Consider the following 24,034-nt stretch of genomic DNA (forward strand, 5'->3'; position numbering starts at 1 on the left):
AAGAAAGAAGGCCTTACCTGCACGAAGGAACAGGACACTGTGGTGGCGAGGAGCACCTGACCCTCGAAGTCAGTGCCTGCCCTGCGGAGTCGCGACCCACCAGCTGGTGGACTACAAAAATGGCTCTCGGAGCCAAACAAAAGTGCGCAACTGCAGTGCGCAATCAAAGGAGAAAGAGGACACCAGCGGGAGGGGGGCTCAGCAGAGGAGCGGGCTATCACAGAGCGAACAGCTGAGGGACGCCCGACACCAGGGCGCTCAGCTGGAGGATGAAGGCAGCAGAAGAGGGAGCAATGAAACAGACGAGGGAGATAAACAGAGGGATGACCAACAAGAAAAACAACGTCAGGAAGGACAACAGTCGATCAGCCCAGGTGGAGAGGACCAGCAAGAAGAGGCCCAACAAAGAGATACAAGCAGCTCATCAGGAAAAACAGAAGAGACACAGACATAAAGAAGAGAAGAAGACACAAACACAGGTACAGACACATAAGAAGAGGAAGAAGACCAAGATCTTCACAGAGAAATAAAAGGTAAAACTGATGAACAGAATATAGATAGTCTTTTTAGAAGAACAAATGAGATCACTAAAAGAATGGTTATCATTTGAGTTTAATGCAATTAAAAGGAAAACGAAAAGAACAGAAGATAAAATGCAAATGTTAGAACTGGTAATGACAGAAACGGCGGGAAACGGCTGTAGAAATGGAAGTAAATGACTTGAGAGAAAAGTTGGAAGAAAGTGACAAAAAAATTAGAGACACAAGAGTTGTTATCTCAGAAAATTGATATGTTGGAAAATTATAGTTGGCGAAACAACATAAAAATAGTGGGCCTGAAGGAGGTGAAGAAGGCACAGACATGAAGGAATTTATAAAAGGATGGAGGAGCTGCTCTCCCTTTTACTCTTACTAAATTATATAAACAAATTGATAATCCAATGGCTAAACATACACTACGTATATGGTTTCAATTCCGGAGATTTTTTGGCCTAAGTCATTTTATCTTGGAAACTCCTATTGTACTAAATTTCCTTTTTCATCCCTCTTTAATTGATCAAGCTTATTTACTCTTGAAAGTTAAAGGTATAACATGCTTTTCGGATTTATTCTTGGATAACTCTTTCATGTCATTTGAACAATTATCCATGAAATATGATTTACCTCGATCTCATTTCTTTCGATATTTGCAGATTAGGAGTTTCTTAGTTTCGACTTTACCCTCTTTTCCCAATCGGGGGACTACGACTGTTTTAGAGGATATACTATATTCAAAATTCCCTCCAAAAGGTGTGATATCTAAATTATATAATATAATTACAAAAATAAATTCTGGGACTTTTGGAAAGTTTAAAAATGATTGGGAAAGAGAACTCAACCTTCATATTTCCAATGAAAATTGGAATAAAATTCTGCGACTGGTAAACTCTTCTTCTCTATGTGCAAAACATTCACTAATACAGTTTAAAGTTGTTCATAGAGCTCATATGTCTAAAGATAAACTCCATCGCTTTTATTCTCATATCGATCCTATATGTGATAAATGTCAATTGGAAATAGCTTCCCTTACACATATGTTTTGGTCCTGTCCCTCTTTACAGAATTATTGGAAGGAAATTTTTTCTATTATATCTACTGTTTTGAATATTGATTTACAACCACATCCCATTACTGCAATTTTTGGATTACCTATGATAGATTTGACTTCTTTATCTCTTCCTGCGGATCGTATGATTGCTTTTCTTACACTAATGGCTAGAAGATCTATACTATTGAATTGGAAAGAGGTTAATCCTCCCACTGTTTTTCAATGGTTTACCCAAACTATACTATGTTTAAATTTAGAGAAAATTAGAAACTCTGTCTATGAATCCCCTTCTAAGTTTGAGTTAACCTGGCGACCATTTATTCAATATTTTCATTTGTGGTGAGTTGATCTGGCTCTGTTTTCTTTCTATGATTATGTATGATAATTGGGCTGTAAGATGAGATCGGAGTGATCGGCGTGGTTTAGCTATATCTGTAGGTTTTTTAAGTTTTTTTTTTAAAGTTTTTTTAATTCAGATTTGTTTTTTCTTTTTTGGGGTTTTTTTTCCTCTTTTTTCATATATTGTTATTAATTATATTTTTTTTAGAGATAGTTCACACCCTAAACTGATCTAAAAAAATTTTTATGATATATTTTTATTCTGTAATATTATTGTTTAATATCTCTGTATTAATTCATTACTTACTATGTATTTTTTATATCTCTTTGAACTGTATGTGTTTATAAATTATAATAATAATAAAAAGATTGAAAAAGAAAGAAAAAGGATGGATCCCGAAGGTACTGGGAATGACAGAAATGCAGGAAGAAATAGAAATAGAAAGGGCACACAGAGCATTAGCTCCGAAACCATAGGCACATCAAAAACCAAGATCCATCTTAATAAAATTTTTGAGATACACACCAAAAGAAAATATACTGGAATGGGCAAGGAATAAAGTTAGAGAAGATAATAAGCCATTGGAATACAAGGGTCAAAAAATAGTTTTTTACCCAGACATAAGTTTTGAACTCTTAAGAGGAGGAAGGAGTTTAATACAGTGAAATCGATTTTATGGAAAAAAGGTTACAAATTCATGTTAAGACATCCAGCCGTGCTTAAAATATTTTTACCCGGGGAACAAAACAGACTGTTCTCAGATCAAGAGAAAGTGCAAGAAATCGCAGAACATTTGCAGGACAGGAGAAGAGATGTAACAAGAATGAAGAACGACAATAAAGTGTGTGTGTGTGTGTGTGTGTGTGTGTGTGTGTGTGTGTGTGTGTGTTGTGTGTGTGTGTGTGTGTGTGTGTGTGTGTGTGTGTGTGTGTGTGTGTGTGTGTGTGTGTGTGTGTGTGTGTGTGTGTGTGTGTGTGTGTGTGTGTGTGTGTGTGTGTGTATGTATATATATATACACACACACATACATATATATACATATATATATACACACATATATATACACACATATATATACATACATATATACATACATATATACATACATATATACATACATATATACATACATATATACATACATATATACATACATATATACATACATATATACATATATATATACATATATATATATAAAGGTCTAAAAAGAATGTATATGTAAAGAACTAAAGAGGGAAAAAGAGAAGGGAAGGAAAGAGGTAAGGGGGGAAAAAAGAAGAGAGCTTTGTTACGTGTTTTTTTTTAAAAAGTGTTTTCTGGAGAGGGCTGGGTGGAGGAAGAATGACTGCCACTGCAAAATCAGTTGACGCTGCGAACAAGATCACAATCCAAATGAAAAGGGGAGTTGTGCTTGCCCGGCAAGGGATATGGGGCAACTCAGAGAGGGGGTGGAAACTTTTGGGGTTAAGGTGTTAGTGGATGTGGGAACTGCTGGGGTACTTTGTCTTAAATGGGTACAAACATTAAGTATAATAAGAAAACTAGGAAGAAAAGGGGGATGGAGGTGGAAAAAAGATGTCTGCAAGATATAAGATGGCCATGTTGAACTATATGCCTATAAACATTAATGGAATACATAACCAAATTAAAATGAAGAGGCTACTAAATTTATTGAAGAAGGAAAAAAAAATAGATATAGCATTTGTGCAGGAAACGCATCTAACTGAAGCAGAACATAAACTAAAGAGAGACTGTGTAGGACACGTAACAGCAGCATCCTATAATTCAAAAGCTAGAGGTGGAGCCGTACTAGTTAACAAAAATGTACCAATCAAAATAGACGAGGAAATAATACATCCGACAGGGAGGTATGCAATGATAAAGTGTCAGATATATTCGGAATTTTAGAATTTGCTCAATATATATGCACCTAACGAGGAAGATCAAAAGTTTATGCAGGATTTTTTTTTAAGATTGCAGACACGCAAGGAAATATATTGATAGGAGGGGATTTTAACCTTAATTTGGACCCAATTTTGGATAAAACTGGACAAAAGACAAATAAAAATAAAGTAGCCAAATTTATGATTAAATCAATGTAGGAAATGAAACTTGTGGATATATGGAGGAGGCAGCACCCAAGAGAGAAAGAATTTTCATATTATTCGAGTAAGCACAAAACTTACTCAAGGATTGATATGTTTTTGTTGTCAGCCCATATTCAAGGGAGAGTTAGGAAAACTGAGTATAAAGCTAGACTACTATCAGATCATTCACCCCTATTATTAGCAATAGAACTGGAGGACATCCCACCAAGAACATATAGATGGAGGTTAAACTCCATGCTACTTAAAAGACAGGAATTTAGGGAGTTTATTGAACGCCAAATTAAAACATATCTTGAAATAAACACAGGATCAGTGAAAGACAAATTTATATTATGGGACGCAATGAAAGCCTTCATTAGAGGGCAGATATTAAGTTATGTGACTAAGATGAAAAAGGATTACAATCGGGAAGTAGAGCAGTTGGAAAGGGAGATGGTAAGTACAGAAAAGAAATTAATAAAAAGGGATGATATAACGAAAAGGAGAGAATTGGCAGACAAAAAAAATTAAACATTACAAACGTACAAGGTGGAGAAGAACATAATGAAAACAAAGCAAAAGTATTACGAACTGGGAGACAAAAACACATAAAATATTACTCTGGCAACTTAAAACAGAACAAGCTAAAAGAACGATACTGGTGTCAAGGAACAAGGACAAACCCAACAGAGATTAATGAAATTTTTAAGGAATTTTATGAACAATTGTATCAAACTGAGAACGAGGGGAAAGATGATAAATTAGAGGAATTTTTAGCTAAAATTGAGCTGCCGAAATTGCAAGAAGAGGAACAAAGCAAACTAATAAAACCATTTGAAATCGAGGAAGTACAGGATATATTAAAAAAGCTGCCGAACAATAAAACACTGAGAGGATGGATTTCCAATAGAATTTTATAAAACATTTAAAGAGTTATTAATTCCTCCTCTCCTGGAAGTAATGAACCAAATAGAAGAGACACAAAACTTGCCAGATTCATGTAAAACTGCAATAATTACAGTAATACCAAAGACTGGGAAGGATCCATTAAAACCAGCATCATATAGACCAATATCTCTACTTACTCAGACTATAAGATAATAGCGAAATTATTAGCAAACAGATTGGCCAATTGTGTACCTAAAATATTAAAACAAGATCAAACTGGATTTATTAAGAAAAGACAAACAGCGGACAATGTCTGTAAACTTACTAATCTAATCCATGCAGTTCAAGGAAATAAGAAACCAACCGTGGCTGTTGCTCTAGAAAAAGCCTTTGACAGAGTAGAGTGGAACCACTTATTTAAAGTATTACAGAAGTTTAATCTATCAGAAAAATATATAAATTGGATTAAAGCATTTTATAATGGACCATTGGCAAAGGTAGCAGTAAATGGATATGTATTGAGTCACTTTAAATTAAGTAGGTCAACTAGACAGGGTTATCCACTATCCCCCTCATTGTTCGCCTTAGCAATAGAACCTTTGGCATAACTGATAAGAATAGAAAATAAAATAAAAGGGATAAAAATAAAGGAGAAGGAGAATAAAATCAGCTTATTTGCAGATGACATCATAGTATACCTAACAGAACCAGAGGTATCAGTAAAAGAATTACATTAAAAAATTGAAGGAATATGGAGAAATGTCGGGGTACAAGATAAACGGAAATAAAAGTGAAGTGATGCCAATGAGTAACGCAGACTATACAGAATTTTAAAAAGAATCACCATTTAAATGGCAAGCACAAGCAATCCGATACCTGGGGATCAGGTTCGAAAATAACTTACGCCACTTGTACAAACTAAATTATCAGCCACTAATAAAGAAATTGCAGGAAGACTTAGAACATTGGAAGGAATTACCGCTAATGTTGATAGGGAGGGTAAACTGCATTAAAATGAATATGTTGCCAAGGATACAATACTTATTTCAAATGTTACCAATTCCTTTAACAGAAAAATTCTTTAATGAATTAAAGAGAATAATAAGGAAATTCTTGTGGAAAGGGAGGAAACCAAGGGTAGTGTTAGATAAATTAGCAGAGAGGTATAATCAAGGTGGTTTACAGTTACCAAATTTTAGAAATTATTATAGAGCTGCACAATTAAGGTATTTATCAGATTTTTAACAGACAAGGGAAAAACCAGACTGGACTAAGATCGAACTAGATAAAATAGGGGAGAAGGTACCGGAACATATACTTTATAAGTTGGATGAAAAGCTGGTGCAATATAAAAACTCACCAGTACTGCATCATTTACTTAATACATGGAAGAAGATCCACTTAGAAAGGAAAAAACGAATGATCAAATACCAAAATTACTATTGATGTAAAATCCGCTAATCCCTTTTACAATAGACAACCTTTCCTTTAGAGAATGGGAGAGAAAAGGAATCAAAAGAATAGAAAATTGTTTTTTGGGAAACAATTTATAACATTTGAACAGTTGAAGTACAAACATGGAATAACTCATGGTACAATATTTGCATATCATCAATTGAAAGCTTATTTAAAGGATAAATTAGGAAACCAATTTGAGATTACCTAAAGGAAGCTGCTTTGAATATGTGATTACAGACACAATGTTAATTAGGAGATGTATAACCAACATGTACATTAAGCTGCAAGATAAGGAAAATGAAATAAATTATAAAACTAAGCAGAAGTGGGAAAAGGATCTAAACAAAGATTAAAAAATGAAGTATGGGAAAAGTTGTGTTCTGGAACTATGAAGAATACAATAAACACAAGGTTATGCATGATACAGTATAATTGGTTACACAGGGTATATATTACTCCTCAAAAATTAAAAACATGGGATTCAACATTATCGAATAGATACTTTCACTAAGAAGGAAATAGGAGCAACATTGCATGCAACTTGGGCATGTACGAAAGTGAATACGCTTTGGGAAGAATTAAATCAGATACTAAATAAAATTACAAAAAATAACATACCAAAAAAAAACAGAGATATTTCTTTTAAGTAACATAAGAAGTAGAGAATTAGGCCTCAAATTGGATAAAGTGCAAAAAAAAAATGCATTATGATAGCCTTAGCGATAGCAAAAAAAATGTATAATGTCAACTTGGAAAATGGAAGAGAGCATGAGTATACAGCAATGGTACATGGAAATGAATAAATGTATTCCATAGGAAAAAAAAACATATAATTTAAAAAATAAAATTACAATGTTTGAACATATTTGGGAACCATAAATGGAACATATCAGAGAGCTTGCCTACGACTTCCATCCCCTAAAATGAGAATGAAAATTATAAGAAGACAAAACGACTAGATTCATTGTGTAATAAATAGATGACGCATTTTTCTTGTTTATTGTGTGAAGATATTGTCTTATGGTTTTATTGTATTGTATTTGTTGAATATTTATGGGTTTTGGAGGGGGGTGGGTAGAAGGGAGGGAAAGGGGGGAAAAAAGGGAGAAAAGCCCACTGTAAATTTAATGAGAAGTGTTTGTACATATTTTGGTTGATATGGTTCATAGTGTGAAAAATATTTTTTTTAAAAAAAGGACAGCAAGATAGAGGAGCAGGAGTAGGCTACTTCACCCATCAAGTTTGCTCTGCCTTTCCTTCAGGAGCTGATCAGTTTTCCCACTCCCCTTCCTTCTCCCAATAACCTTTTGTACCCTGACTATTCAGGTATCTATTGACATCTGCCTTAAATATAACTACAGCTGCCTATGGTAGCAGGTTCCAGAGGTTCACCACCCTCTGGCTAAAGAAATTCCTCTACATCTGCTTTAAATAAGTGCCCTTCAATCCTGAAGTTGTGTCCTCTTGTCCTAGGCTCCCTTACCATGGGAAACAACTTTGTCGCATCTATTCTGTCCAGACCTTTCAACATTCAAAATGCTTCTGAGGTTCCCCCATTCTTATGAACTCCAAGGAGAATCGTGCAAGAGCTGTCAAATGTTTCTCAGATATTCCCTTCATTCAAAGAATCATTCTTGTGACTCCTTTCTGAACTCTCTCCAATGCCACCACATCTTTTAAATAAGGAGCCAAAAACTGTATCCAGTTCTCCAAGCAAGTCCTCACCAGTTCCTTATAAAGCCTCAATATTACATCGATGCTCTTGTATCCCATGCCTCTGGATATGAATATCAACATTGCATTCAACACCTTCACCCTGGAAGTTAGCATTTAAGGTATCCTGCACAAGGTCTCCAAAAGTCCCTTTGCATCTCCGAATTTTGAATTTTTCTCTATCCAGATAATAGTCGGCCCTTTTATTCCTTCAACCAAAGTGCTCGACTGTTTACTTGCAAACATTGTATTTCATTTGCCACTTCTCTGTCCTTCTTCTAATCTATCCAAGTCTCTCTTCGGCCTCTGTTTTCTATCACTACCTGTCCCTCCACTTAACTTTGTATCATCTGCAAACTTCACCACAAAGCCATATATTCTGCATTCCATTTCATTAACATACAGTACAACTCTGATTATCTGAAATAGGATTCACTGAAATCCTCATTTATCCAAAATTTTTTGGAGCTGAACTGACTGGGGACCTCCGGCTGCTGGCAGTAGCTCGGTGGGGAGGTGTTGGTGATCAGCAGCAGGCCAGTGTTTTTTTTTTTGAGAATTAAACGTTGATGCTTAAAAAGCCTTCCCTTGTTCTTTGTTGTTGACGTACAATTGCAAGTGATTTGCAGTTGCTCCTGGGCTGTTTTTTTTTTAAATGACCAGTTCTCTGGAGGGGGGAAAGAAAAGTCTATCTGACATAGGCCTGGTCCTGACCATCTTGGATAATTGGAATTGTATTGTAACAACATAAAAAGTGGACTCAACAGGAAACCCTGCCAAACACTACTGGTAACTGGAAGCCAACCAAAATAGGATCCCTTTATTTCCACACTCTGTTTCCCGCCAATCAGCCAATGCTCTACCTATGCTGGTATCTTTCCTGTTATTCCAGGGGCTCTTAACTTGTTCAGTGGTCTCGTGTGTGGCACCGTATCAAAAGGCCTTTTGAAAATCCAATTAAATAACATCCGCTGCATTTGCTTTGTCTCGCCTGGATGTGGTTTCCTAAAAAAAAATGCAGTGGGTTTGTCAGGCAAGATTTTCCCTTAAAGAAATCATGCTGACTTTGCCCTATCTTGTCGTACTCCTTGACAATGGATTCCCAACTGATGTTAGGTTAGCAGGCCTATAATTTCTTTTCTGCTGCTTCTCTCCATTTTTAAATAGCTGAGTGTCCTTTGCAATTTTCCAGTCCTCCAGAATCTATTGATTACTGAAAGATCAATACTGGTGCCTTCACAATCTCAAAAGCTACTTGTTTCTGAATCCAAGGGTGAATCCCATTCATCTTCCAAAGGACCATCTTTGGTGATCATGAATGCCCTCGCCTCTTCTGATACCCTTGAAAGTCTGATGTGCAGCTAATATCTTCCACAGTGAAGACTGATGTAAAATACTCAGTCAGTTCATCAGCCACCTCCTTGTCTCCCATTACAATTTACTCAGTGTCATTTTCTATCAGTCTTGTAGCTATACTTTTTTTTGCTCTTAATATGCTTAAAAAGCTCTTGGTATTTTTTAATTTGCTAGTGTAACAGAATATGTTTTATATTGTATATAGATATGATTTTGGGAGATAGTGTGGCAGGGTTTTTTTAAGTGTAGGCCACATACAAAAAATTCAAAACAGATCTCATTTAAAATACTGGAGCTTTGCTCAAGTTAGACAGGCTGGCTCCAAATACCTTTGCAAAAGCTTTGGGGAGTGCCCAATGGACTTCACTAATGGATTGTTTTTTTGAAAAGCAAAAGATGAAAGAACTTGGAGGATTAAGTTTGGAGGCAAAGGCTGTGAGTGCTGCTTTCTGTTCTAAGAGAGTCATGTGGTTTTTACAAGCAGAGAGAGTAAAGCAGGCTTTTCTCTGAGGGAGAAAGAGAAAATTCAGTTCAGTCCTAGAATTTAGCAGCAGCAGCTGGGACTGGAACAGGACAAGCTGACATGCTTGTGGAAAAACCCCATTTTGAAGACTGGTAGTGAGTGCTTAGTTCAGCCTGGTCAAAGCCATCGTGGGCTGTACAAAAGGAGAGGACTGGCTGCATAATGTTTCACTTGAAATACGGGAAAGAAAAAGGAACTCTGGTGGCCTGAAAGAAAGAGGTTATCATCTGGAAAACCCTGATGAGGTAAGTCTGGGATCACTTTGTGTCCAGGAACAACAAATTTCTCTCTGAAAACTGACAAGAACCTTCCTGAGCAGGAACCATTAACTTTCAAGTTCCAATGCCTGGTGAAATTCGTAAATGTTAAATTCTGTGCATAAGAATTGCCTGTAACTAGTGAACTTGGAGGAATGAGAAGTGAGATTGGACTGTGAATTAAAGAACTTTTCCAAATTTACACACACATTAACATGTGCACTTAGAATTAGAAAGGGGGTTAAGTTAGGTTAGTTAAGTTAATAGAAATAAGTTAAAGTGTGATCCTGTTTTCATGTTTAAAGATGATTAACAGCAGCCTTTGTTTAAGTAACCATTTGTCTTGAATGTCTTGTTGCTGGGTTTTGGGGTCCTCTGGGCTTGTAATACTAGCTTCCTTTCAAAGTTAATCTTTTCCTCCTTAATGACCTTAATTGCCTTCTGTATGTTTTTAAAAGCTTCCCAATTCAGGCTCTTCCCACTAATTTTTGCTTCTTGTATCCCCATTCTTTTGCTTTTACTTTGGTTTTGACTCCCTTGTTTTGACTCCCTTGTTGACATTTTTCTCTTCAGATATTTCATTTTTGGAATATACTTATCCTTCAACTTCCTTATTTCTTGCAGAAACTTCTCAGCTATCCTTCCTACTGGTGTGCCATTCCAATCAACATTTGCCAGTTCCCCCTCTCATGCCTGTAGTTCCCCCTCTCATGCCTGTAGTTCCCCCTCTCATGCCTGTAGTTCCCCCTCTCATGCCTGTAGTTCCCCCTCTCATGCCTGTAGTTCCCCCTCTCATTCCACTGTTATACTAATGCATCTGATTTTAGTTTATTCCTCTCAAATTGCAGGGCAATTTCTATCATATTATGATCACTGCCTTCTAAAGGTTCCCTTACCTTCAATACCCTAACTAACTCTGGTTCATTGCACAATATCCAATCCAGAATTGCCATTTCAGAGGTCAGCACAGCAACAAACTTTTCTAAAAGGCCACTTAAATGCATTTGATAAATTCCTTCTCTTGAGATCCAGCACCATCCTAGCTTGATGAAGGCCTCAAGCCCGCAACATCAGTGATGTATTTTTACCTTTGCTATATAAAGGACACTGCTTGACCTGCTGAGTTTCTCCAGCATTGTGTATTTTTACACCAACCTGACTTTCCCAACCAATCTGAAGATTGAAATTCCCCATTTGATTGTAACTTTGCCCTTTTTTTAAAAATGCCTTCCCTAACTCGCTCTGGAATTTGCATGCTACATCCTGGTTTCTGTTTGGAGGCCTTTATACAAGTCCCATCAGGGGCTTTTTACCCTTATAGAATCCATGTGGGTAGAATTGGGAAACTACATCTTCTCATTCAAAGTCTCCTCACTCCAAAGGTATTGCATTTTTAATGAGCAGAACCACGCCACCCCCTCTGTGCACCTTCTGATACACTGTGTACCCACCGATATTTAGTCTTTCAGTGATGGGCACAATTTCCAGCTGTGCTACTTAGACCATCAACCTTGTACTGTGGGCATTTAAATACAAGACTTTTGGTGCTGTATTCATCAACTTTATCAATTTTGCTTCCAAAATACAATGAATTAAATCATTAATCTTGTGCTGCAATTGACTGACTATTCCTTCCTCACAATCTGTGTATCTTCTGCCCTTTCATTCTGGTTCCCATCTGGCCGCCAAACTAGTTTATACCCTACCCAAAAGCTCCATCAATTCTGCCTGCCTGGATATTTAGTCCCCCTCTCATTCGGGTCATATCTTCCCAAAAAGAGTTCCCAAAAAGAGATCCCAATGATCCATGAAGTTGAACCCCTAAACCAACTCTTCAGACTCGCTCACACTGGTGTGTGGCACAGCAGCACACCAGAGATTACCTCACTTGATGTCCTGCTATTTTGCTTCCTTCCCAACTCTATATTCCCTCTTCAGGACCTATCCCTTTTCCTATCTTTGGTACCAATGTGGACCATGTCATCTGGTTGCTCATCCTCCCACATGAGAATGCTGTGGACTTGATCTGAGTCGGCCCTGGCACCTGTCTTAATGTTGTTCACAAAACTTCCAGTCCCCTAATTATCGAATCCTCTTCCCCCATCCCTTCTGAGCTAAAGAGCCATTCTCTGGCTGAGACCTGACCACTAAGACTTGTTCCTTGTAGATTGTTTCTCCCCCTCCACCCAGCAGCATCCAAAACTGTATACTTGTTGAAGGGGAACGGCCACGGGGCTATTCTGCACTGACTGCCTATTTCCCTACCCTCTCTTAATAGGCACCAAGTTACCAAACAAGTGCAGGTGCTTCTGGAGCTACTGAAACGGCGGTGATGCTGCTGGTGCGGACCAGCAGAGTGCGGAGAAGCAGCATTCCCCCACAAGATCCAACTGCCCAGTCCAACTGCTGTAGCTCTTTACAGACATTAAACGGCTTGTTAAAGGAGCAGACAGTGGTTTATTTTAAAATTCTGTGACTTCAGGGCCTGGTCTCAAGATAGCAATGCCGATGTTCGGCAGTGGCCACAAGGGGTTGAAGACTGGGGAAGCAGAGGACTGGCCCGGGACACCAGAAAATGGGGAGACCTAACCTGTTTGAGAAGGAGAAGCAGAGGATCTGACCCATGAGACAGTGACCATGGTGGCAGACCAGCGAGAGTCTCTGAGACTGAAGAGAACACAGGCAGTAGGCTGTTGGTGACTCGAGGCAACTATGGTCAAGGGACTTGCACCAACCAGACTGCGGACTGGTGGAGACGGGTTTGAGACTGGCTAAAGGGTACCAAGTATTGGAACCAAGATGCGAGAAGGGGTTGAGAGCGCTGAGGGCTTTCTGATCATGACAGGTTTGGATCTGGAGTTCAGGTTGCCGATGGATTGGACTGAAGGCTGTGTGGGTGCAAGAGTGCTGGAAGTAAATCCAAGTGACTCTTATGGGGGGAGGGCTTTTTTTTTGGCTTCTCTTTCTCTGTAAGGGGCACTGGGCAGTTTCTGCTGATAGCGAATCTTTGTTTGCCTTGTGGTAAAGGAAATTTCCTGTAATATTACATTTTCTGTTTTAATACATGACAATAAAAGAATTTTGAATCTCATTACAATGATCAATTAGCATCAAACAAGGACAGCATGGTGGGACTTTTTCTGGATTTCTTTCAGGAACCTGATGGCTGCAGGGGGGAAAAGAAATATCTTTTAAGCCTGTTGGTACATTGTTTCACACTCTTAAGCCTTTCTCCCTGATCAAAGGGGGAACAAAATTGTGATGTGATGGGTCTTTCAGTATATTTGCTGCCTTTCTAGATGCGAGCTCTCCACTGGCCACCGTGACAGAGGTGCACCAAAGAAAAGGTACAAGGACTGCCTAAAGAAATCTCTTGGTGCCTGCCACATTGGCCACTGCCAGTGGGCTGATAACGCCTCAAACCGTGCATCTTGGCGCCTCACAGTTTGGCGGGCAGCAACCTCCTTTGAAGAAGACCGCAGAGCCCACCTCACTGACAAAAGGCAAAGGAGGAAAAACCCAACACCCAACCCCAACCAACCAATTTTCCCCTGCAACCGCTGCAACCGTGTCTGCCTGTCCCGCATCGGACTTGTCAGCCACAAACGAGCCTGCAGCTGACGTGGACTTTTTACCCCCTCCATAAATCTTCGTCCGCGAAGCCAAGCCAAAGAAGAAGAAGAAATGTAGGTGGATTCCATGTAGAAGAGGATCATTTTTTTATGTTCTGAGCTACATTCACTATCTTCAGTAGTTTCTCCGAGTAGCTCCCTTACTACTCTGTGATGCATCCATTAAATCAGGGGTCTCAAGCTTGCAGCCCACGGTCCAACTGCGGCCCTCGGGATGATGGTTTGTGGCCCCGCCTTAATATGAAAGTTTAATGTTAGTGCGGCCCGCGAGTTTGATATGATTGGCACTTTTCAGTGTTGTGTGCAGAGCTGAACGAACCTACCAATCACGGTGGGGTATATTGCTCTCGGGGGCGGGACATCGGCTGGGCTTATTGCGAATATAAGCATATTTGTGTGCATTTTCTATTTGTCATTATATGCACATGACACATGCGCAATTTCTGCGGCTGCTCCTGCTTCACGCGCTTCAGTGTCCAGTCTGAACCCGGAAGTTGTTGCTCAGCGGGACAGGAAAAGACGCATCGGCTAAACACTGAAACTTCAGCGCAACAGTGACACCATTTGAATGTGAATAATAATAATTACATTTCTCCAGTCAGCAACTATATGTGGTTTCTTCAGTCTTCTATATCTGCTGTATTATTATTTACATTATTATTATTTTCATGTTATTTATTTATTACTGATTGATTTTATTTTTTTCTTATGAATTGTTAATTTATTTATTTTTTCATCTTATTTTGTGTTTTATAAAATAAAGACATTTGATAACATTGGAATGTTTTTGTAAGAGCTTTTCTTGTGGAAAACCTGATGCAGCCCAGCCTCACCCAGACTCTACCTTCAGCGGCCCCCGGGTAAATTGAGTAGTTGAGGAACAGGGGACAATGCCATACTTAATTTTCTAAGTAGAGGCATTGCCATACAATTGCAGTTGAATGAATTGCCCTATCTTGTATACTTCATTTTCTCATTATTCAAGGAAAATATATTTCTTTATAATTTCTCCATGTAATTCCATCTGATCATTGTCCAACTCTAAAACTTGTTTTATTAGCCCTGTGCATATCATTGAATTTCATGTAATTAATATCTATCATGAACAGAAGAGATCCTGTGCTCCCTTACCGTCAATCTGGAAAACAACTATTTGTGAATACACTACTTTTAGCCAGCACTTGGGAACAACAGGACAAACACTCAGAAGTATACCAAACACCTAACAGTGCTTAGTGATTGCAATTTTGTTGGCAATTCCATTGAGGTATGGAGTCAATAAGTTCTACAGCATGGAAAAAGGTATTTTGGCCCAACTCCAACTTGTCCATGCTGACCAAGCTAGTCATATTTGCTATTCAGCCCATATCCGTCTAAACCTTTCCTATTCATGTGCCTGTCTAACTGTACTTTAAATGTTACGATTATCACCTACCACTTCCACTGCAGCTTATTCCATATATCCACAATCTTCTGTCTGTAGAAGGTGCTGCTCTCCTTAAATCTATGCCCTCCAGTTTTAGATTGCCCTCCCCATGACTATTTACCTTGTTCATGCCCTTCATAATTTTATAGACCTCTATTACAGTGGTTCTCAAACCTTTTTTTCCATTCGCATACTACCTTAAGTCTTTGGCTTGGCTTCGCGGACGAAGATTTATGGAGGGGGTAAATGTCCACGTCAGCTGCAGGCTCAATTGTGGCTGACAAGTCCGATGCGGGACAGGCAGACACGGTTGCAGGGGAAAATTTGTTGGTTGGTGTTGGGTGTTGGGTTTTTCTTTGTCTTTTGTCAGTGAGGCGGGCTCTGCGGTCTTCTTCGAAGGAGGTTGCTGCCCACCGAACTGTGAGGCGCCAAGATGCACGGTTTGAGGCGATATCAGCCCATTGGCGATGGTCAATGTGGCAGGCACCAAGAGATTTCTTTAGGCAGTCCTTGTACCTCTTCTTTGGTGCACCTCTGTCACGGTGGCCAGTGGCGAGCTCGCCATATAAAACGATCTTGGGAAGGCGATGGTCCTCCTTTCTGGAGACGTGACCCACCCAGCGTAGCTGGATCTTCAGCAGCGTGGACTCGATGCTGTCGGCCTCTGCCCTCTCGAGTACTTCGATGTTAGGGATGAAGTCGCTCCAATGAAAGTTGAGGATGGAGCGGAGACAACGCTGGTGGAAGCGTTCTAGGAGCCGTAGGTGATGCCGGTAGAGGACCCATGATTCGGAGCTGAACAGGAGTGTGGGTATGACAACGGCTCTGTATACGCTTATCTTTGTGAGGTTTTTCAGTTGGTTGTTTTCCCAGACTCTTTTGTGTAGTCTTCCAAAGGCGCTATTTGCCTTGGCGAGTCTGTTGTCTATCTCGTTGTCGACCCTTGCATCTGATGAAATGGTGCAGCCGAGATAGGTAAACTGGTTGACCGTTTTGAGTTTTGTGTGCCCGATGGAGATGTGGGGGGGGCTGGAAGTCATGGTGGGGAGCTGGCTGAAGGAGGACCTCCGTTTTCTTCAGGCTAACTTCCAGGCCAAACATTTTGGCAGTTTCCGCAAAACCTATGGCAAAGGAGAAAAGCTCTTGCTTATCCATTCAATCCTTGTGAATCTGCTTCATACTCTCTAGCTTAATAATATCTTTCCTCCTGCTGGGTATCCAAAACTGCACCCAATACTCCAAATGCAATGTCACCAGCATCTTGTACAATTGTGACATGATTTCCCTGTTCCTTTAATCGAAGTATTGTGCCATCGTTAAAAATATTTGCCCACTGACTCATGGCAGTCCTGACACAGCCCTCTGGACCATTCATTGTTCCACTGTATGTATTGTATATTGACCTCAAATAATGCGCTGTAATTTTGAAATTGAAGTTTGATTTGTAAATCGTAGTGCAATCAGGTTATGACTAATACCATTGGTTTTTTTTTTCTCTTTTCACAGGTATGGATCCCATCCAGCATTTTATAGACACAAAACCAACACAGGAAGAACCCTCCCAATGTTTTACATTTATGATTCTTACTTAACAAGCCCAGAATCTTGGGCCAACCTTTTCTCTGTGTCAGGGTCGAGTTCTGTTCGAAATACTCAATATGATGCACTATTCATTGCCCTGATTGTTGAAGAAAAACATAAAAATGAAATTCTTCAGGCTGGATTTGATGGAATGTATACATACTTTGCAACAAATGGATTTTCCCATGGTTCTTCTCATCAAAATTGGCAAGCAATAAAAGATTTTTGTGACAGTAATAACCTTATGTTTATCCCAAGTGTAGGGCCTGGGTATATAGACACCAGTATTAGGGCTTGGAACAAGCATAATACAAGGAATCGAGTCAATGGCAAATATTATGAAACTGCTTTAAGTACTGCTCTTCTTGTTCGACCTGACATCATCACTGTAACCTCATTTAATGAGTGGCATGAAGGAACCCAGATTGAAAAAGCTGTCCCCAAGAAGTCAAGTCAGTTAGTTTATCTGGATTATTTGCCTCATAATCCAGACATCTACCTGGAAATAACTCGCAAATGGGCGGAAAAGTTTCGTAAAGAGAAAGAACAGTGGTTGATGTGAATGTTTTGCCTTTCTTTAGTAAAGGAATAAAATGTTGATTTAAGGTATTGGCAAAGAATTTGGAGGGGGGTGGTGGAGTGGGAATGAGGAAATTGTTGCTAAACTTGTATTTCAATGGTTTTCAATTACTTTTGAACTTCAAAGTCAAAATATGAACTTAAATGATTAGAGAAGTCTTTGTCCTATTGAGTTTAGGAAATACTTGCTCAGACGATACTTTGTGGGTGGTCAATTGTAATCTGGCAGATGGTTCCTTCACTTGCTCCTCTGCCAAATTTTTATTTTGTGGCATATTTCAAGATGTTCTAGGTTGCATGACAGCCAAGTATTCCAAAATACTGTCGTCAATGTTGTAGAAAACATTTAAATATAGCTTGCTCCTCCAAACAGCAGTGTGGTAGTGATCAGGTAGTCTATTTTAATAACCTTGAATTTAAAAAAAAATGTATTCATCGGGACTTAATAGCTCCATAGGATTTTGTATGAATACCCAATGACATTAAATATTTTTTAATATGTCTATTTTGCACAGTAAGGTGAAACATGAGGGGTTCTCTGTTGAAAATGGTAGCTTAAAACTACAGATGCCAGTCCTCATCCTTTCCCTTGTTTGAAATACCACTAACTGAATATTAATTCAATCATTGAAAGAAAACTCACTCCCACTCAGTCACATATTTACTGGGGGGCAATTGTCGCATGATGACCCCAACACAACCTAAGTATCTATTCTGGTCTTTTCGGTATAATTTTGATTTGCTGATCAATTGTGGAGATTTTCAGTTGAGCTAATAATTAGTTAATTATCAAATTACTTGAATGAAAAAGCTTTAATTTCTTCAGTGTAACTCTGAATATATTTGGAGGTGACAGGACTCTGTTGCACACTAAATATAGGAGAATGGGAAAATTGTTGCTAAGAAATGTTTTTTTTTTATATAATACTCAGTGTCACTGAATGCTTATTTGTATTTTAGTTGAACAAGAGTAAAACTAGAGAGGGAATGGATGTTTTTCATATTTGCTAAACTCATCTGTGACATTGTCGTTATTGAAACTTCCTTTGATGCTGCAAAAGTGGACCACATTTGAAGTGCTTCCTATTTTGCTCCACTTGTGGTTTTTTTTTCTAAAATTGAATGTCAGATTGTAAGACAAATAATTCAGGGAATCTTTGATGATTAATGTGGATATTTTTGTGTATTGAATTGAGATAATGAGCTCCAGCTGACTAATGTGTGAGTTCCACCTATAGTATACGCTCATGCTGCTTTATCATTTTGCGCTATGTAGGCTATTTCATTTGAGGCTTTTTCACTTAAATTTCTTTTGGTAATAGTAAGGATAACCTTTCTATTTGTAGATAACTTTTTCCATTAGTCTCAAGGACCACTGACTGAATATACACTGTTAAACTATTTTGAGGATACGTTTGGAAATATACCTCTGCTAAAATACACCAATTGAGAACCTTTAATTATACTTGGATGGACTAAGCCAGTATTTTGTGATTTTTTTTTTGTTTCCCCACAAGTTGTAATCAGAAATTCTATTGACTGGAATGGAAATGTACTGAACAGATTTTGCATTAATAGATAATATCACTCATAGTGCAGGATAATGTTGGGGTGACCTTTAATAAACATACCCTTTCTCACAGACTGTGTCGTGTCCCCCCCCCCCCCCCCGCCCCCCCCCCTTTTCTCTTCTCAAACCGATGTCTTCTGGAATTGACCATTACCAACCTGGGAATAAGATGCTGTCTGTATGTACGCCTCTTATAATCTTGTACCCTTATTAAGTCACCTGTTGTTCTCTGTCACTGTAAAAAAAAAATAGCTCACTCAACCTTTCCCCCAAACACTTCTCTAATCCAGGCAGTATCCTGGTAAACCACCTCTGTATCCTCTCAAAAGCTTTGTCTTCCCGTATTAAGGCAGTCTGAACTAAACACAATACTCTTAGTGGTCTAACCAGTCTATTTTTATAGACCTGCAGCATTTCCTTGCAGTTAATGACTCAATCCCATTACTAATGAAAGCCAGTGCATAGTACACCTTAATCACCCTATCAACTTGTGCAGCAACCTTGAGGGATCTATGGACTTGGACTCCAAGATACCTCTCTTCCTCCCCACTCCGAGGAATCCTGCCATTGATCTTGTACTCCACCTTCAAATTCAATATTCCAAAGTATCACTTTACACTTTGCCAGATTGAACTCTGTCTGCTACTTCTTTGCCCAACTCTGTATCCTGTCTGTATATAATTTAAACCTACGATAGCTTTCTATTCTAACATTCATGTCACCCTCAAACTTACTGATCCACCCTTTACTTCCTTATGCCTGTTCATTTATAAAAATCACAGAGCAAGTGGGACCCAGATCGATCCCCTCCAAACACCACCAGTCACTGACCTCCCTGGCAGAATACATTCCATCTACAATTACCATTTGCCATCTGTGGGCAAGCCAATTCTGAATCCACATAGTCAAGTTTCTATGGATCCTATGCCTCATGACATTCTAGATGAGCATACCATGGGGGATATCAAATGCATTACTAAAATCCATATACACCCATGTCCACCGCTCAGCCTTCAATTTCTTCTTCAACACATTTAGATGTGAAGCACGACCGCCCCTTCACAAAGTCATCTTACTATCCCTAATACTATTTTGCTTCTCCAAACTGCTTGTAAATCCTGTCCATAAACATCTCAAGTAATTTGCCCACCACTGGCTCACTGAACTATAATTTTCAGCATTATCCATATTACCTTTTTTGAACAATGAAACATTCTCCAGTCTGGTACCACTCAAGTGGCTAGGGAGGTTGCAAAGCTCTTCATCAATGCCCTAACAATCTCTTCCCTTGCCTCCCATAGGAACTTTGTGTGACTCCCTTCTGACTCTGGGAAACTTGTATAAACAAATGTTTTTCAGAATTTTTTTTCTGAACCATTACATGCTCCGGTACATTAACCTGTTCTACAGTGACCTTACATTCATCAAGATCCCTCTCCCTGGTAAACACTGAGCCAAAGTCTTCATTAAGGGCCTTTTCTACCCCCTCCACCTCCAGGCACATGTTCTCTTTATTCCTGAGCAATAATATCCTGACTCCAGTCATCCTTCTGTTCTTCACGAAGATGTAGAACTCATTTAATCCTCTTTTGGTTCTCCCAAGTTAATTGTTTCTTCCTGGTTGTTGGAAGCACTTTCCATCGTTAACTGGTAACCGAGTATACTTTTTTTGTAATTTAATGTGTCAAAATCACATTTCAATGGGTCACTCCCTACTATTTTTCTTTGAAGGGTAAGGTGTTGTGGTCTAGACTTATGGCTTGGAATCAGGAACACTGCTCTATGCTGGTTAGGATGCCCTGTTTCTGACTGCCACCCACAAAGTGGGTCTGTAAGGAGCTGCAGCCAAATGCACCTCACAGGTGAAGTCATCAGGGACACTGGAAATCTTCCCTAAATTCTCAGGTCCTGCAGGAGGAGCACACCACTGCCCTGAATGCTCTTGGAACTGCTCTAACTGCAATAAAATTAAACGAACATTGAAAATTAAATTGAAATTATTGTGGATAATGTACCTATTATATCATAATCTGGTACATTATTCCTGGAGACAAATGCATTTTATTTTTTAAAAATCACTGCTTCCAGCAATATTTTTTGTATGTAAAAACCATTAATTGATTGCTGAAGATTGGGACCCAGTGAAGAATACAGGCATCCAGAAATAATGAGAATTACTTTCAATTTTAATACACTTGAGCAATTTTGGGTTTAGTTTTAAATTCTTCTTTTGACATCTCCAGCTTGTGTTGCAAGGAGTGGCGTGAAGATACAAAGATTAATGTAATTACCAATAAACTGGAATATAACATTCTCTGATTGCAAGAGTCCATGTGCATTATTTTGAATTCTTTTAGCTCAGAAGCACAGGCTGTATTTTTAAATATTTCTGAATTTTGTATAGTCTGAATTAAGAGTTGATAGCTGAATAATTTTCAGTGCATGAATCTTTGCATAATCCTGGAGCATATCTTGTAAATTTCAGTTTTTGCAATGTTTAATTTAACCTAACTATATTATTTAGTGTTCTGTTGGAGATCATATTGGTTTTCAATATGTAGACTGACATGTTGGAGACATGTAACATGCAAAATGTGAAATACATTGTGGGAATGTTAGAGCTTTCCTAAGTATTATTTTTTAACATTTACATAATGTGTTATGCTTAACCTCTTTGGCTTGGCTTCGCGGACGAAGATTTATGGAGGGGTAATGTCTACGTCAGCTGCAGGCTAGTTTGTGGCTGACAAGTCCGATGCGGGACAGGCAGACACGGTTGCAGCGGTTGCAAGGGAAAATTGGTTGGTTGGGGTTGGGTGTTGGGTTTTTCCTCCTTTGTCTTTTGTCAGTGGGGCTCTGCGGTCTTCAAAGGAGGTTGCTGCCCGCCAAACTGTGAGGCGCCAAGATGCACGGTTTGAGGCGATATCAGCCCACTGGTGATAGTCAATGTGGCAGGCACCAAGAGATTTCTTTAGGCAGTCCTTGTACCTCTTTGGTGCACCTCTGTCTCGGTGGCCAGTGGAGAGCTCGCCATATAACACGATCTTGGGAAGGCGATGGTCCTCCATTCTGGAGACGTGACCTACCCAGCGCAGTTTGATCTTCAGCAGTGTGGATTCGATGCTGTCGGCCTCTGCCATCTCGAGTACTTCGATGTTGGAGATGAAGTCGCTCCAATGAATGTTGAGGATGGAGCGGAGACAACGCTGGTGGAAGCGTTCTAAGAGCCGTAGGTGATGCCGGTAGAGGACCCATGATTCGGAGCCAAACAGGAGTGTGGGTATGACAACAGCTCTGTATATGCTAATCTTTGTGAGGTTTTTCAGTTGGTTGTTTTTCCAGACTCTTGTGTAGTCTTCCAAAGGCATTATTTGCCTTGGCGAGTCTGTTGTCTATCTCGTTGTCGATCCATGCATCCGATGAAATGGTGCAGCCTCTATACCATTGCTTACTGCTTTACATATTTCTATGCTGTTGGATTATAAATTTCTGAAGAGGTCAATTAGACCGTTGTTAGGGATTAACTTTTGTATACAAAGAAAATAGAAATAGTGTCTCTCAGTAAGGTATATGCAAAAGTAAAGGAAACACATTGGGCTTCACTCTTCGGTAAAAATTGTTCAATTTTTTTTGGAGTGTCTCTCCCAGCCTCTCAAGTTGATTTCAACCACACTTGATATCTCTATAATTTTAATATATTCTGTTTACATCCAACCTGTGTATAATGTAAGACCAATCAAAAGATTTGAGATGTGCTTTGTTTATGATGCACGAACCTTAAAGAAAAATAAAATTCCATACCACTGTAATTAAATGTTCATGCTACATTATTGAACAAATTCAGTGCTTTGCTAAAAATGTATACATCGTGCAGTATTTATTACCATGGAATTTTTTTTCAGCACCTTTGATTCAGTGATATTCCTATGGTGTGTGATATTTCAACAAGTTGTTAACATCCAGATTTTCATTATATTGATCAAAGTACTCGGTGTATTTTCAGCTTTTCAACTGAATACTGCATAGATTTTTGGTTTTATTTACAGAAGTCACTATCACCTGCTTTAGTGAAACTTGTGTAACGTGTAGTATCATCTATTTTTCAGATGTATGAAATTCTGATATTTGCACCATTGGGTTGTATCTTCACCATTGTTAACAGAAAAAGTGTAATGTACATCTTGTTGGCATTGCTGTACTAGGATAGAAACTGCATTTGTTGCTCTGGTTTAGTTTTTTTTTAAGCTTTCATTTAGAATTTTTTGCTAAATCGTTAAATGACCAGTAATCATTTTCTCAAGTGAAGTAATTTCAAATTAAGTTCAAAACTGTTGGATCTTTCAGTTTTTTGACTTTACACAAAGTTAAGTGTTATCTATCGCCCACCATATAACAATAGTTTAGTGGCACAGGAAATAAATAGAGAGATAAGTGAGGCATGTAATAATGATACGGCAGTCGTCATGGGGGACTTTAACTTCTACATAGATTGGGAAAATCAAGTTGGTCGTGGGAGTCTGGAAGAGGACTTCATAGAATGCATCCGCGATAGCTTTCTTGAACAGCAAGAGAAAATGCTCTCCTGGATCTAGTGTGCAATGAGATAGGTAGAGTAAATGATGTAATAGTCAGAGACCATCTGGGAAATAGCGATCATAGTATTGAATTTCTCATTCACATGGAAGGGGAAATAGATCTAAAACTAATATATTATGCTTAAGCAGGGGTGACTACCATAGGATGAGGGAGGAATTGGGCAGAGTGGACTGGGAGCACAGGCTAATTGATGAAACAGTTCAGGAACAGTGGAAGATTTTTAAAGAAATATTTTGTAATGCTCAACAAAAATATATTCTGGTCAGGAAAAAGGGCAGCAAGGGAGGGAAAAATCAACCGTGGTTAACAAAGGAAATAAAGGAGAGTATAAAATTGAAGGTGCAGGTGTACAAAGCTGCAAAGAGCAGTGGGAAACTGGAAGATTGGGAAAACTTTAAGAGACAACAAGGGGTTACAAAGCGGGTAATAAGAAATAGG

The 24,034-nt window shown here is 38.9% G+C and overlaps 1 protein-coding gene across 4 annotated transcripts in view; it reads left to right on the forward strand.

Annotated features, from left to right (window-relative positions):
- The window catches only part of LOC138736906 (glycoprotein endo-alpha-1,2-mannosidase-like), a 55,115-nt gene extending 33,796 nt beyond the window's left edge, over positions 1 to 21,319 (forward strand). For all 4 annotated transcript variants that reach the window (XM_069887095.1, XM_069887099.1, XM_069887096.1 and 1 more), the window contains one exon: positions 16,777 to 21,319. In XM_069887095.1, coding sequence (XP_069743196.1) covers positions 16,777 to 17,413 — 637 coding nt within the window. In that variant the 3' untranslated portion in view covers positions 17,414 to 21,319. The remainder of the gene's footprint in view (positions 1 to 16,776) is intronic.
- Positions 21,320 to 24,034: the final 2,715 nt, after the last annotated feature.

Source organism: Narcine bancroftii, chromosome 6 (genome assembly GCF_036971445.1).
Source record: "Narcine bancroftii isolate sNarBan1 chromosome 6, sNarBan1.hap1, whole genome shotgun sequence".
In the NCBI taxonomy this organism is placed as follows: Eukaryota; Metazoa; Chordata; class Chondrichthyes; order Torpediniformes; family Narcinidae; genus Narcine; species Narcine bancroftii.